Raw genomic sequence first — 13,509 nt, forward strand, 5'->3', positions numbered from 1 at the left:
TAATTGTTAAAACTTTGAGCCAGTCAACCAAATGTTCTTTGCCCACATTTTATTCATATTGTACTGTGCCAGTGTGTTCAGACCAATGACTATTTTACCATGGTTGCTGAATGACTAATTTTGGCAGGCTGAATTCAGCACGATAGATCGTTCATTGGCAATGCAGCATGAAGATTAAAAAGGGCTTGAGCTTTCAGCTTTCTTTTAGGCTGAAATCAGTGCAAGGCCAATAAAAAGAAAGGAGATGTAAGTGGAGCAGCTACTATTGGAGTGGGCTTGCTTTGGCTTAACAGACTAGCACAAGGACAAGCGTGAGCAAGCACAGGTGGTGTTTCTAAGTCAGAAAAAAATCCTAGTATATTTTTTTCTTGAGGGACATAGCTAGTACACTGAGAATGGATTTGGGGTTAATGGTATGTTCCTTGTGTGAGATGTGGGAAATTTGGGAGACCTCCAGTATCATAGAAACATAGAAAATAGGTGCAGGAGTAGGCCATTCGGCCCTTCGAGCCTGCACTGCCATTCAGTATGATCATGGCTGATCACCCAACTCAGAACCCTGTACCTGCTTTCTCTCCATACCCCCTGATCCCTTTAGCCACATGGGCCATATCTAACTTCCTCTTAAATATAGCCAATGAACTGGCCTCAACTGTTTCCTGTGGCAGAGAATTCAAGATTTTCCTCATCTCAGTCCTAAAAGGTTTCCCCTTTATCCTTAAACTGTGACCCCTCGTTCTGGACTTCCCCAACATCGGAAACAATCTTCCTGCATCTAGCCTGTCCAATCCCTTTAGAATTTTATACGTTTCAATTAGATCCCCCCTCAATCTTCTAAATTCCAGTGAGTAAAAGCCTAGTCGATCCAGTCTTTCTTCATATGAAAGTCCTGCCATCCCAGGAATCAATCTGGTGAACCTTCTCTGTACTCCCTCTATGGCAAGAATGTCTTTCCTCAGATTAGGGGACCAAAACTGCACACAATATTCTAGGTGCGGTCTCACCAAGGCCTTGTACAACTGCAGTAGAACCTCCCTGCTCCTGTACTCAAATCCTTTTGCTATGAATGCCAACATACCATTTGCCTTTTTCACCACCTGCTGTACCTGCATGCCCACCTTCAATGACTGGTGTACAATGACACCCAGGTCCCGTTGCATCTCCCCTTTTCCTAATCGGCCACCGTTCAGATAATAATCTGTTTTCCTGTTCTTGCAACCAAAGTGGATAACCTCATATTTATCCACATTAAATTGCATCTGCCATGAATTTGCCCACTCACCTAACCTATCCAAGTCACCCTGCATCCTCTTAGCATCTTCCTCACAGCTAACATCACCGCCCAGCTTCGTGTCATCCGCAAACTTGGAGATGCTGCATTTAATTCCCTCGTCTAAATCATTGATATATATTGTAAACAACTGGGGTCCCAGCACTGAGACTTGCAGTACCCCACTAGTCACTGCCTGCCATTCTGAAAAGGTCCCGTTTACTCCCATTCTTTGCTTCCTGTCTGCCAACCAATTCACTATCCACATCAATACCATACCCCCAATACCGTGTGCTTTAAGTTTGCACACTAATCTCCTGTGTGGGACCTTGTCAAATAATAAATATTTGGTACAAAGTACATCAAGGTGTACCTACTTAGAGACTGTTAAGGAACTGGAGCTGCAGCTGGATGACCTTGGGCTCACACAGGAAAATGAGGTGATGGGTAGGAGCTACAAGGGAGGCGGGTACCTAGGTTGCTCTTAGAAGAAGAACAGGGAATAGGTAGCTAGCGCAGAGTACCCCTGTGGCGGTTCCCCTCAATAATAAATATACCACTTTGGATACAGTTGGGGGTGGTGTGGGAACAACCTATCAGGGAAGCCATGGCGACCAGGTCTCTGACTCTGAGTCTGGCTGTGTGTCTCAGAAAGGAAAAGGGAAAAGGAGTGCAGTAGTGATAGGGTATTTCTCAATTAGAGGACCAGAAAGCAGATTCTGTGGACATGAGACACCCAGGTGGTATGTTGCCTCCCAGGTGCCAAGCTCAGAATGTCTCAGATAGGGTCCACGGCATTCTAAAGGGAGAGAAGGAACAGCTACAAGTCATGGTGCATATTGGTACCATCAACATGGGTAGGAAAACCAGGAGGTCCTGAAGAAGGAAATATAGGGAATAAGGCAGTAGGCTGAAAGGCAGGACTTCCATGGTAGTAATCTTTGTATTTCTGCCTGTGTTCTCTGCCGCTGAGGGTAATGATTTGGCAGATGAATGTGTGGCTGAAGAATTAGTGCAGGTGAAAAGGTATTATATTTCTGGAACATTGGGATCTCTTCTGGGGAAGATATGACATGTACAAAAGGTTCAGGTTATACCTGAACCTGAGGGGTCCAATATCCTTCAGGCCAGATTTGCTAGAGCTGTTGGGGAAGGTTTGAACTAATTTTGCGGTTGGTGGTGGGGGGGTGGGGGGGGAAGGATCTGGGATGATGGTGATGGGAATTGGGCAGGTAGTATAAAGCAAAGACAGTGTATAGTGAGGCTCTGAGGAAGAACAAGCAGATGATAGGGCAAAATTGCAGTCACTGGGATGAGTTAAAGTGTAACATGGGGGCAAAATTGAAAAGGGTTTATTTAAATTCAGACAGTATACAGAATAAGGTAGATGATCTTGTGATGCAGGTAGAGATTTGCAGGTATGATGTTATTGGCATCTCCAAGTCATGGCTGAAAGAATATCATAGTTGAGAGCTTATCATCCAAGGATACACATTGTATTGAAAGGACAGGCAAAGAGGTAGAGGGGGTGGGGTGGTTCTATCTGTATATAAAAAGATATGAAAGCAATTCCTTGGAATGAGGTGACATCGGATCTGAGGATGTAAACTCCTTGACTGTAGAGTTAAGAACCTGCAAGGGTAAAACGTCCCTGACGCGAGTTACATGCATGCCTGCAAACTGTAGCCTGGATATGGGCTACAAATTACAACGGGAGATAGAAAAGGTACGTGAAAGGGGCATTGCTACAATAATCATGGGGGATTTCAGTATGCAGGTAGATTGGGTAAAATCTGGTTGGTACTGGATATCAAGACGGAATTTGTACAGTGCCCACAGGACTGATTTTTATAGCAGCCTGTGGTTGAGCAGCCCCCCCCCCCCCCCCCCCCCGGGGGAATGGCAATTCAGGATTGGGTGTTAGGTAATGACCCAGATTTGATTAGGAAGCTCAAGGTAAAGAAAACATCAGGAAGCAGTGACCATAATATGATAGAACTCACCCTGCAGTTTGAGAAGAAGCTAAACAATAAATAGTATTACGGTGGAGGAGTAGAGGAGTAAAGGAATCTACAGAGGTACAAGAGTGGAGTTGGCCAAGGTTGATTGAAAGGGTACACCAGCAGTGACGACGGCAGAACAACCATGGTTGGTATTTTTGAGGCAAATTTGGAAAGTGCAGGAAAGATCAGAATCAGGTTTATTATCACCAGCGTGTGACACAAAATGTGTTAACTTTGCAGCAGTAGTTCAATGCAATACATAATCTAGCAGAGAGAGAGAAAAAAATAATAATAAACAAGTAAATCAAGTATGTATAGTGAATAGATTATTAAAAAGTGCAAAAAAGAAATACTGTATATTTTTTTAAAAGTGAGGTAATGTCCAAAGCTTCAAAGTCCATTTAGGAATCAGATGGCAGAAGAAGCTGTTCCTGAATCACTGAGTGTGTGCCTTCAGGCTTCTCTATCTCCTACCTGATGGTAACAGTGAGAAAAGGGCATGCCCTGGGTGCTGGAGGTCCTTAATAATGGACGCTACCTTTCTGAGACACCGCTTTCTAAAGATGTCCTGAGTACTTTGTAGGCTAGTGCCCAAGATGGAGCTGACTAGACCTAGTGTTCTGCATCTTCTTTCGGTCCTGTGCAGTAGCCCCTCCATACTAGACAGTGATGCAGCCTGTCAGAATGTTCTCCTCAGTACAACGATAGAAGTTTTTGAGTGTATTTGTTGACATGCCAAATCTCTTCAAAGTCCTAATCAACTATTGCCTCTGACTTGGTGCTTTGTAGTTGCATCGATATGTTAAGACCAGGTTAGATCCTCAGATCTTGACACCCTGGAACTTGAAGCTGCTCACTCTCTCCACTTCTTATCCCTCTGAGGATTGGTGTGTGTTCCTTCGTCTTACCCTTCCTGAAGTCCACAATCAGCTCTGTCGTCTTACTGGCGTTGAGTGTCAGGTTGTTGTTGCGGCACCATTCCACTAGTTGGCGGATCTCACTCCTGTATGCCCTCTCATCACCACCTGAGATTCTACTAACAGTGGTTGTATCGTCAGCAAATTTGTAGATGGTTTTTGAGCTATGCCTAGCCACACAGTCATGTGTATACAGAGAATAGAGCAGTGGGCTAAGCACACACCCTTGAGGTGCGCCAGTGTTGATCATCAGCAAAGGGGATATGTGATCACCAATCCGCAAAGACTGTTGTCTTCTAGTTAGGAAGATGAGGATCCAATTACAGAGGGGGGTATAGAGGCCCAGGTTCTGCAACTATTCCCAAAGTTGAAATAGTATTCCAAAGGGATGATGAAGCAACTGTGGTTGACGAGAAAAGTCAAAGACAGATAAAAGCAAAGGAAAGTTAGCTTATAATGTAGCAAAGAAATAGTGGGAAGTTAGAGGACTAGGAAGCTTTTAAAATAAAACCAACAGCTGGGAAAATGGGCTGAAAAATGGTAGATGGAATTTAATGCAGGACCAACTAAGATAGGTCTTGCACTGAGAAGTGCAGTGGAAACATAGAAAACCTACAGCACAGTACAGGCCCTTCGGCCCACAAAGCTGTGCTGAACATGACTCTACCTTAGAACTGCCTAGGCTTTACCCATAGCCCTCTATTTTTATAAGCGCCATTAGCCGTCCAGGAGTTTCTTAAAAGACTCTATTGTTTCGGCCTCCACCACCGCTGCTGGCAGCCCATTCCACGCACTCACCACTCTCTGCGTAAGCAAACAACTTACACCTGACATCTCCTCTGTACCTACTTCCAAGCACCTTAATACTTTGCCCTCTCATACTAGCCATTTCAGCCCTGGGGGGAAGCCTCTGACTAGCCACATGATCAATGCCTCTCATTATATTGTACAACTCAATCAGGTCACCTCTCATCCTCCATCGCTCCAATGAGAAAAGGCCGAGTTCACTCAACGTCCTTGTAAATCTCCTCTGTACCCTTTCTATGGTTTCCACGTCCTTCCTGTAGTGAGGGGACCAGAATTGAGTACAGTACTCCAAGTGGGGTCTGACCAGGGTCCTATATAGCTGCAACATTACCTCTCGGTTCTTAGACTCAATCCCATGATTGATGAAGGCCAATGCACTGTATGCCTTCTTAACCACAGAGAAAAACCTGCATAGCGGCTTTGAGTGTCCTTTGGACTCAGACCCCAAGGTCCCTCTGATCCTCCATACTTCCAAGAGTCTTAGCATTAATGCAATATTCTACCATCATATTTGACCTACCAAAATGAACCACTTCACACTTATCTGCGTTGAACTCCATCTGCTACTTCTCAGCCCAGTTGTAACCTCTGACAGCCCTCACACAACACCCCCACCCTTTGTGTCATCAGCAAATATATTAACCACTTCTTCATCCAGGTCATTTATAAAAATCAGAGAAGGGGTCCCAGACCAGATATACCACTGGTCACCAGCCTCCATGCAGAATATGACCCGTCTACAACCACTCTTTGCCTTCTGTAGGCAAGCCAGTTCTGGATCCACAAAGCAATGTCCCCTTGGATCCCATGACTCTTTACTTTCTCAATAAGCCTTGCATGGGGTAACTTATCAAATGCCTTGCTAAAATCCATAAATGCTACATCTACGGTTCTACCTTCATCAATGTGTTTAGTCACATCCTCAAAAAATTCAATCAAGTTCGTAAGGTGCGACCTGCCTTTGGCAAAGCCATGCTGACTATTCCTCCTCATATTATGCCTCTCCAAATGCTGATAAATCCTGCCTTTCAAGACCTTCTCCATCAACTTACCAACCACTGAAGTAAGACTCACTGGCCTATAATTTCCTGGGGTATCCCTACCCCCCCCCCCTTCTTGAATAAGTTTTCAGATATATAAAGAGTAAAAGAGAGACTAGTGTCAGACCACTGGAAAATTAAGCTGAAGAGGTCGTAGTAGGATACAAAGAAACAGTGGAGAAACTTAAGTGTTCTTGCATCAGTCTCCACTGTGGAAGATGCTAGCAGAATGCCAGAAATTTGACTGTCAAGGTGCAGAAGTGGATGTTGCTGCTATTACTTAGGAGAAAGTGGTTGGGAAGCTGAAAAGCATGGAGCAGATGGACTGTATGCTAGGGTTCTGAATACGGTAGCTGAAGAGATTGTGGAGCATTAATTATGATCTTCCAGTCTTCTGGAGGACTGGAAAATTGCAAATGTTACTCCACTCTTTAAGAAGGAAGAGAGGCAGAAGAAAGTAAATTATAGGCCGGTTAGACTTCAGTAGTTGGAAAATGTTGGAGTCTGATTTAAGGATGGGGTTTTGAGGTACCTGGAATCACTTGATAAAGTAGGCCAATGTCAGCATGGTTTCCTTAAGGAGAAATCTTGCCTAATAAATATGTTAGAATTCTTTGAGGAAGTAACAGGCAGGATAGACAAAGGAGTGTCAGTGGGTATTAATTTGGAATTTGACAAGGTGCCACACATGAGGCTGTTAACAATGCATGAGCCCATGGTATTTCAGGAAAAATACTAGCACAGCCACCAATCAAGTGGATGGACACAATAAGGACAGCTTTAAACGCAATGTTATCGATAATGAGCGGCCTTTGTGAGGATCAATACTCACTTAGGGCAATGATCCATAGGGTCACCATGAGTCAACAACAACTCAATGGCACTTAACAACTAGTATGGATTGAAGATTGGCAGGAGGCAAAGAATGGGAATAAAGGAGGCCTTAGGTTGACTGCCAGTGACTAGTAATCTGCAACTGCCCCATTAGTTTTTCTATAGCTTATTTGGGATATAAGATTTCATGAGATAGCTGGGATAAGCTTTAACATACTTCATTCATATCTTTTCTGCATTTTCTCCTTGCTCTCCTAAAGGAATCTGCTGTTCATTAAATACAGAGCTTCTATTTTCATGGAAGCAGATACAGAATTACCACTGCTATCATCTAGCTTTTAACACTGTTTGGCCTTCACTTAGCAACAGCTTACAAAGAATAATTAAAATTAGATTTTTGCTGAGTGGAAAATTGTTAACAAGCTGACATGACAGTACTACAGTTTGTTGGTGCCATTTGACATTGAGGATTAATGTAAAATACTAAGACATTATTTTATTCCTCTTTGGGATCCAGACATTGCTGGTAAGACAAGTATTTGTCCACCCCTATTGCGCCAGAAAATGTGATGATGAAACTTCTGCTGTACACATAGTGATGATGAAATTCTTTAGTTAGAGCTTGTGATTACCTGTCACTCTGTGGTGTAAATGTTACTTGCTACCAATTTTCAACCTGTGTCTGAATGTACTATAGATCTTGTAGTCCCAATTGGTTACTAGAAGTACTTTGTGTGAGGAGAAATGCCCACTGAAAGATTACAGATCTGAAAGATAAACTTTTATTTTCCCCACTGATGTTTTGAGTGGGTATTGACAGTTTTACTTCAACATTTGCACTCTTTCTGTAAATTTACTTTGTACCAAAGTACTGAATATTTCCAGCATTTTATATTTTCATATTTCTTTTGAAGTAAGGATCTTGTCCTTCAAAATCTCAGCAAGTTCCATTAACTTTTACAATGATGCATTGCTTTTCTTGTACAATTTTTCCAAAATTTCCCAGTAACGAAGTAAAAGATGAAATTTCTGAATGCAACAAACTCCAGTGATGACAGATGAGTCATAATGAATAAAGTTGTCAAGGAAGATAGTGAACTGAAACCAAAATGGAAATTTTTCATTCAGATGATTTCCTTTATTCTGGAGACTTCTCTATGCATAGTCATAGAGAAGTACAGCAAAGAAGCAGGCCTTTCAACCCATCTAGTCTATGCTGAAACTGTTTAAACTGTCTACTGCCATCATCCTGCATCAGGACCAGAGCCCTCCATATCCCTAACATCCATCTACCAGTCCAAACTTCTCTTAAATGTTGAAATCAAGCTCGCATGCACCAGTTGTGTTGGTAGCACATTCCGCACACTGATGACCCTCTGATTGAAGAGGTTTTCCTAAATATTTCTGGATTTCGTTGTTTCAGGTGTAATAGAATCGGAGGGGCAAGAGGGGGAGATGTTGCATTGCTTGTCAGAGAAAATATTACAGCGGGGCTTTAGCGGGATAGATTAGAGGGCTCGTCTAGGGAGACTATTTGGGTGGAATTGAGCAGTGGGAAAGGTGTAGTAAAACTTATAGGGGTGTATTATAGACCACCTAATGGGGAGCGAGAATTGGAGGAGCAGATTTGTAAGGAGATAGCAGATATTTGTAGTAAGCACAAGGTTGTCATGGTGGGAGATTTTAATTTTCCACACATACACTGGGAAGCCCATTCTGTAAAATGGCTGGATGGTTTGTAAAATGTGTGCAGGATAGTTTTTTTTTTGCAGCAATTCATAGAGGTACCAACCAGAGAAGGGGCAGTATTGGATCTCCTGTTAGGGAATGAGATAGGTCAGGTGACAGAGGTATGTATTGGGGAGCACTTCAGGTCCAGTGATCACAGTGCCATTAGTTTCAATATAATTATGGAGAAGGATAGCTCTGGACCCAGGGTTGAGATTTTTGATTGGAGAAAGGCTAACTTTGAGGCAATGCGAAATGATTTAGAAGGAATGGATTGGGACAATTTGTTTTATGGAAAGGATGTAATGGAGAAATGGCGGTCATTTAAAGGTAAAATTTTGAGGGTACGGAATCTTTATGTTCCTGTTAGGTTGAAAGGAAAGGTTAAAAGTTTGAGAGAGCCATGGTTTTCAAGGGATATTGGAAACTTGGTTCGGAAAAGGAGAGAAATCTACAATAAATATAGACAGCATGGAGTAAATGAGGTGCTCGAGAAATACAAAGAATGTAAAAGAATCTTAAGAAAGAAATTAGAAAAGCTAAAAGGAGATATGAGGTTGCTTTGGCAAGTATGGTGAAAGTAAATCCAAAGGGTTTCTACAGTTATATTAATAGCAAAAGGATAGTGAGGGATAAAATTGGTCCCTTAGAGAATCAGAGTGGACAGCTATGTGTGGAGCCAAAAGAGATGGGGGAGATTTTGAACAATTTCTTTTCTTCGGTATTCACTAAGGAGAAGGATATTGAATTGTGTAAGGTAAGGGAAACAATTGGGTAGTTATGGAATCTATGATGATTAAAGAAGAGGAAGTACTGGCGCCTTTAAAGAATATAAAATAAGATAAGTCTCTGGGTCCTGACATGACCTTGAGGGAAGTTAGTGTAGAAATAGCAGGGGCTCTGACAGAAATATTTCAAATGTCATTAGAAACGGGGATGGTGCTGGAGGATTGGCGTATTGCTCATGTGGTTCCGTTGTTTAAAAAGGGTTCTGAGGGTAAACCTAGCAATTATCGGCCTGTAAGTTTAATGTCAGTGGTGGGTAAATTAATGGAAAGTATTCTTAGAGATAGTATATATAATTCTCTGGATAGACAGGGTCTGATTAGGGACAGTCAACATGGATTTGTGTGTGGAAGGTCATGTTTGACAAATCTTATTGAATTTTTTGAAGAGGTTACTTGGAAAGTTGACGAGGGTAAAGCAGTGGTTGTTGTCTATATGGACTTCAGTAAGGCCTTTGACAAGGTTCCACACGGAAGGTTAGTTAGGAAGGTTCAATCATTAGGTATTAATATTGAAGTAGTAAAATGGATTCAAGAGTGGCTGGATGGGAGATGCCAGAGAGTAGTGGTGGGTAACTGTCAGGTTGGAAGCCGGTGACTAATGGTGTGTCTCAGGGATTCTGTACTGGGTCCACTGTTGTTTGTCATATACATTAATGACCTGGATGTTGGGGTGGTAAATTGGATTAATAAGTATGCAGATGATACTAAGATAGATGGTGTTGTGGATAATGAAGTGGGTTTTCAAAGCTTACACAGAGATTTAGGCCAGTTAGAGGAGTGGACTGAAAGATGGCAGATGGAGTTTAATGCTGATAAGTGTGAGGTGCTACATTTTGGTAGGACTAATCAAAATAGGACATACATGGTAAATGGTAGGGCATTGAAGAATGCAGTAGAACAGAGTGATCTAGGAATAATGGTGCATAGTTCCCTGAAGGTGGAATCTCAAGTGAATAGGGTGTTAAAGAAAGCTTTTGGTATGCTGGCCTTTATAAATCAGAACATTGAGTATAGGAGTTGGGATGTGATGTTAAAGTTGTACAAGGCATTGGTGAGGCCAAATTTGTATTGTGTACAGTTCTGGTCAGCGAATTATAGGAATGATGTCAACAAAATATAAAGAGTACAGGGGAGATTTACTAGAATGTTACCTGGTTGGTCCTACCAAAGTGCAAAACCTTGCAACTTGCCTGCATCAAATTCTATCTGCCATTTTTCATGCAAATCCCCCTACAATCCAAGATACCCTCTCACTGTTCACTACATTCCCAGTCTTGGTGTCATCTGTAAATTTGCTGATCCAGTTGATCACATTATCATCCAATCATCGACATAGATGATAAACCTAAAGGACTCGACACTGGCCCCTCCGGCCCACTACTAGTCACAGGCCTCCAGTCAGAGAGGCAGCCCTCTACTACCACTCTGGCTTCTCACACAAAGCCAATGTCCAATCCAATTTACTATCTCGTCCTGATGCTGAGCCACTGAACCTTCTTAAGCAGCCTCCCATGTGCGACCTTGTTAGATGCCTTACTAAAGTCCATGTAGACAACACCCACTGCCCTGCCTTTATCCACTTCCCTGGTAACTTCTTCGAAAAACTATCATTGGTTAGACACTGCCTACCACACATAAAGCCATGCTGGCTATCCTTAATTAGTCGTGTCTCTCCAAATACTTATGTATTCGATCCCTTAGAATACCTTCCAATAACTTTCCCACAACTGATATCAGGCTTCTTGATTTCTGTTTAGAGCCTTTTTTTAACAGCAGAGCCATGCTGGCTATCTTCAAATCCTCTGGTACTTCTCCTGGTCACTAAGGAAGTTTCAAATATCTCTGCTCGGGGCCCAAAAATTTCTGCACTTGTCTCGCATAGGGAACATCTTGTCAGGCCCTGGGGTTTTATCCACCCTGATTTGGCTCAGGGTAGCAAACACCTCCTCCTCTGTAATCTGCACAGGATCCATTAAGGTGATGCTGCTTTGCCTCACTTCTATAGACTCTGTATCCTTCTTCCGAGTAAATACAAATGCAAAGACTGCATTTAAGATCTTCCCTCATCTCTTTTGGGTCCACACATGGATTGCCATTCTGGTCTGCTAGAGGACCAATTTTTGCCCCTTGCAATCCTTTTGCTGTTAACGTATCTGTAGAATCCCTCTGGATTCTCCTTCTACTTCTCTGCTGGAGCAACTTCATGCCTTCTTTTAGTCTTCCTGGTTTCTTAAATGATCTCCTACATTCCTTGTTTTTCATAAGCGCCTAATTTGTTCCTACTTGCCTATACCTGCTATGCACATCCTTTTTTTCCTCTGTTAATCAGGGCCTCAATATCTCATGAAACGAAGGTTCCCTGCACTTGTTATCTTTTCATTTTATTCATTTCATACAAGCTTTGTACTCTCAAAATTTCATTTTTAAAGGTTTCCCACTTTACAAGTACACCTTTGCCAGAAAACAGTAGCTAATCCACACTTGCTAAATCATTTTTGGTAAGGCAAATTTTGAATCTCAACCCGTGGATTAGACCTATCTTTTAGCATATTTACTTTGAAACTAATGACATTGTGGTCACTGGATGCAAAGTGTTACCCTACAGAAACCTCTGCCACCTGCTCTGTCTCATTCACTAATAGCAGATCCAGTATCACATGCTCTCTTGTTCGGACTTCTACAAACTGATGAAGGAAACTTCCCTGAACACATCTGACAAACTCTATCCCATCTAGTCTTTTTACAGTATAGGATTTCCAGTTAAAATCACCTACCAAAACAACTTTGTTTCTTTGCAACAGTGCAAACTTTTATAAATTTGTTCCTCTAATTCCCTAGGACTGTTAGGTAGTCTGTAATGTAGCCCCATTTATGTGGTCCTACCTATAAAGATAATTTGATCTGTTATATATGTAATCCATAAGTAATAAAAAGAATATTTAATTGATTTGAAAATCATGGGGTGGCACTTACTGTACTATACCTTTACAGGTATTTGTTCTGCACTTTTCATATGCAACTTACGTTTAAGAATCAACGTGTCACATTAAATCTGATGCAAAAATGTAATTACTTTAATGGTGTAATTTTGTAGAAACTAGATTTACTGACATGATTTTATTCATTTCCATTGGTAGATAATCCCTTGGAAGGATCTGCCTACATTATTCCTGAGTCACCAGTAATAGAAAATGGATCCCAAATACAAGCATCCTGCATTCTTAGTGAAAGTTTTGTGAAAGAACATGGAGTGGATGCCAATCAAATATTCTGGAAATTAAAGGAAAACAGAATACCAAAAGAGCACTACACCACAGTCAATAGCACGGTATCCAATGTAACACTGACCTTTTCTACTGTTGGGGTTGCACTTCTGACCTGCAATATACAGTACAACGAGGATCATGTGGGAACTGTCTTTGGAATACAAGTAACATCAGGATGTAAGTGTTTTCTGGGGCTGAGTGATATGGGGGAAAATAAAATATGGCACTTTACTACAAGTTTCTTTCACAGTTTGAAGATTTGGAATTTCAGTCACAAGCAAGATTATGGTACACTTAGAATTATCTTTTCTGCTGTACCATAGCAGTTCTGCTATTTTGTCAGTTTGTCAATTGCCTTCAATTTAAGTAAAGTAATGCATTTAGGCAGTAGCAGCTTGAGTTTAAAATACTTGGAACTTTCAGCTTCAGTTATCAAGATCCTATGCAGCTGGTTACCTTTCAGGGGATTGAAGAGCTTGCTCTATCCCATTATTATGATACCCTTCTGCCCCTTCTAAAATACACATGTATTTCAGCGGTGTTCTGACGTTACAAGTAATTGACCAATTTCATAAATAAGCAAACTTGTTACTGAGCTTCAGAATTATCTAAGTGTTCTCAGTAATTATCCATCTTGCTGATGCCCGGAGTAACTTATTAAAGAACAGCTTTAACAGGATGTAATTGTTGAGAATTTTCTGTATGTGGGGATTGGTTGAAGATAATATTAGACTACTTTTACATTTGGAATTTAACTTTCAAATAACAACACACACAAAATGCTAGTGGAACACAGCAGGCCAGGCGGCATCTATAGGGAGAAGTGCTGTCAATGTTTCGGGCCGAGACGTCGATA

The 13,509-nt window shown here is 41.7% G+C and overlaps 1 protein-coding gene across 2 annotated transcripts in view; it reads left to right on the plus strand.

The window, feature by feature from the left end:
• Window positions 1-13,509, plus strand: part of il6st (interleukin 6 cytokine family signal transduce) — a 94,310-nt gene that overhangs the window by 23,909 nt on the left and 56,892 nt on the right. For both annotated transcript variants that reach the window (XM_059989387.1, XM_059989388.1), the window contains exon 3: window positions 12,525-12,830. In XM_059989387.1, the coding sequence (XP_059845370.1) occupies window positions 12,525-12,830 (306 nt within the window). The remainder of the gene's footprint in view (window positions 1-12,524; window positions 12,831-13,509) is intronic.

The sequence above is a fragment of the Hypanus sabinus genome, chromosome 14, assembly GCF_030144855.1.
Source record: "Hypanus sabinus isolate sHypSab1 chromosome 14, sHypSab1.hap1, whole genome shotgun sequence".
NCBI classification, from domain to species: Eukaryota; Metazoa; Chordata; class Chondrichthyes; order Myliobatiformes; family Dasyatidae; genus Hypanus; species Hypanus sabinus.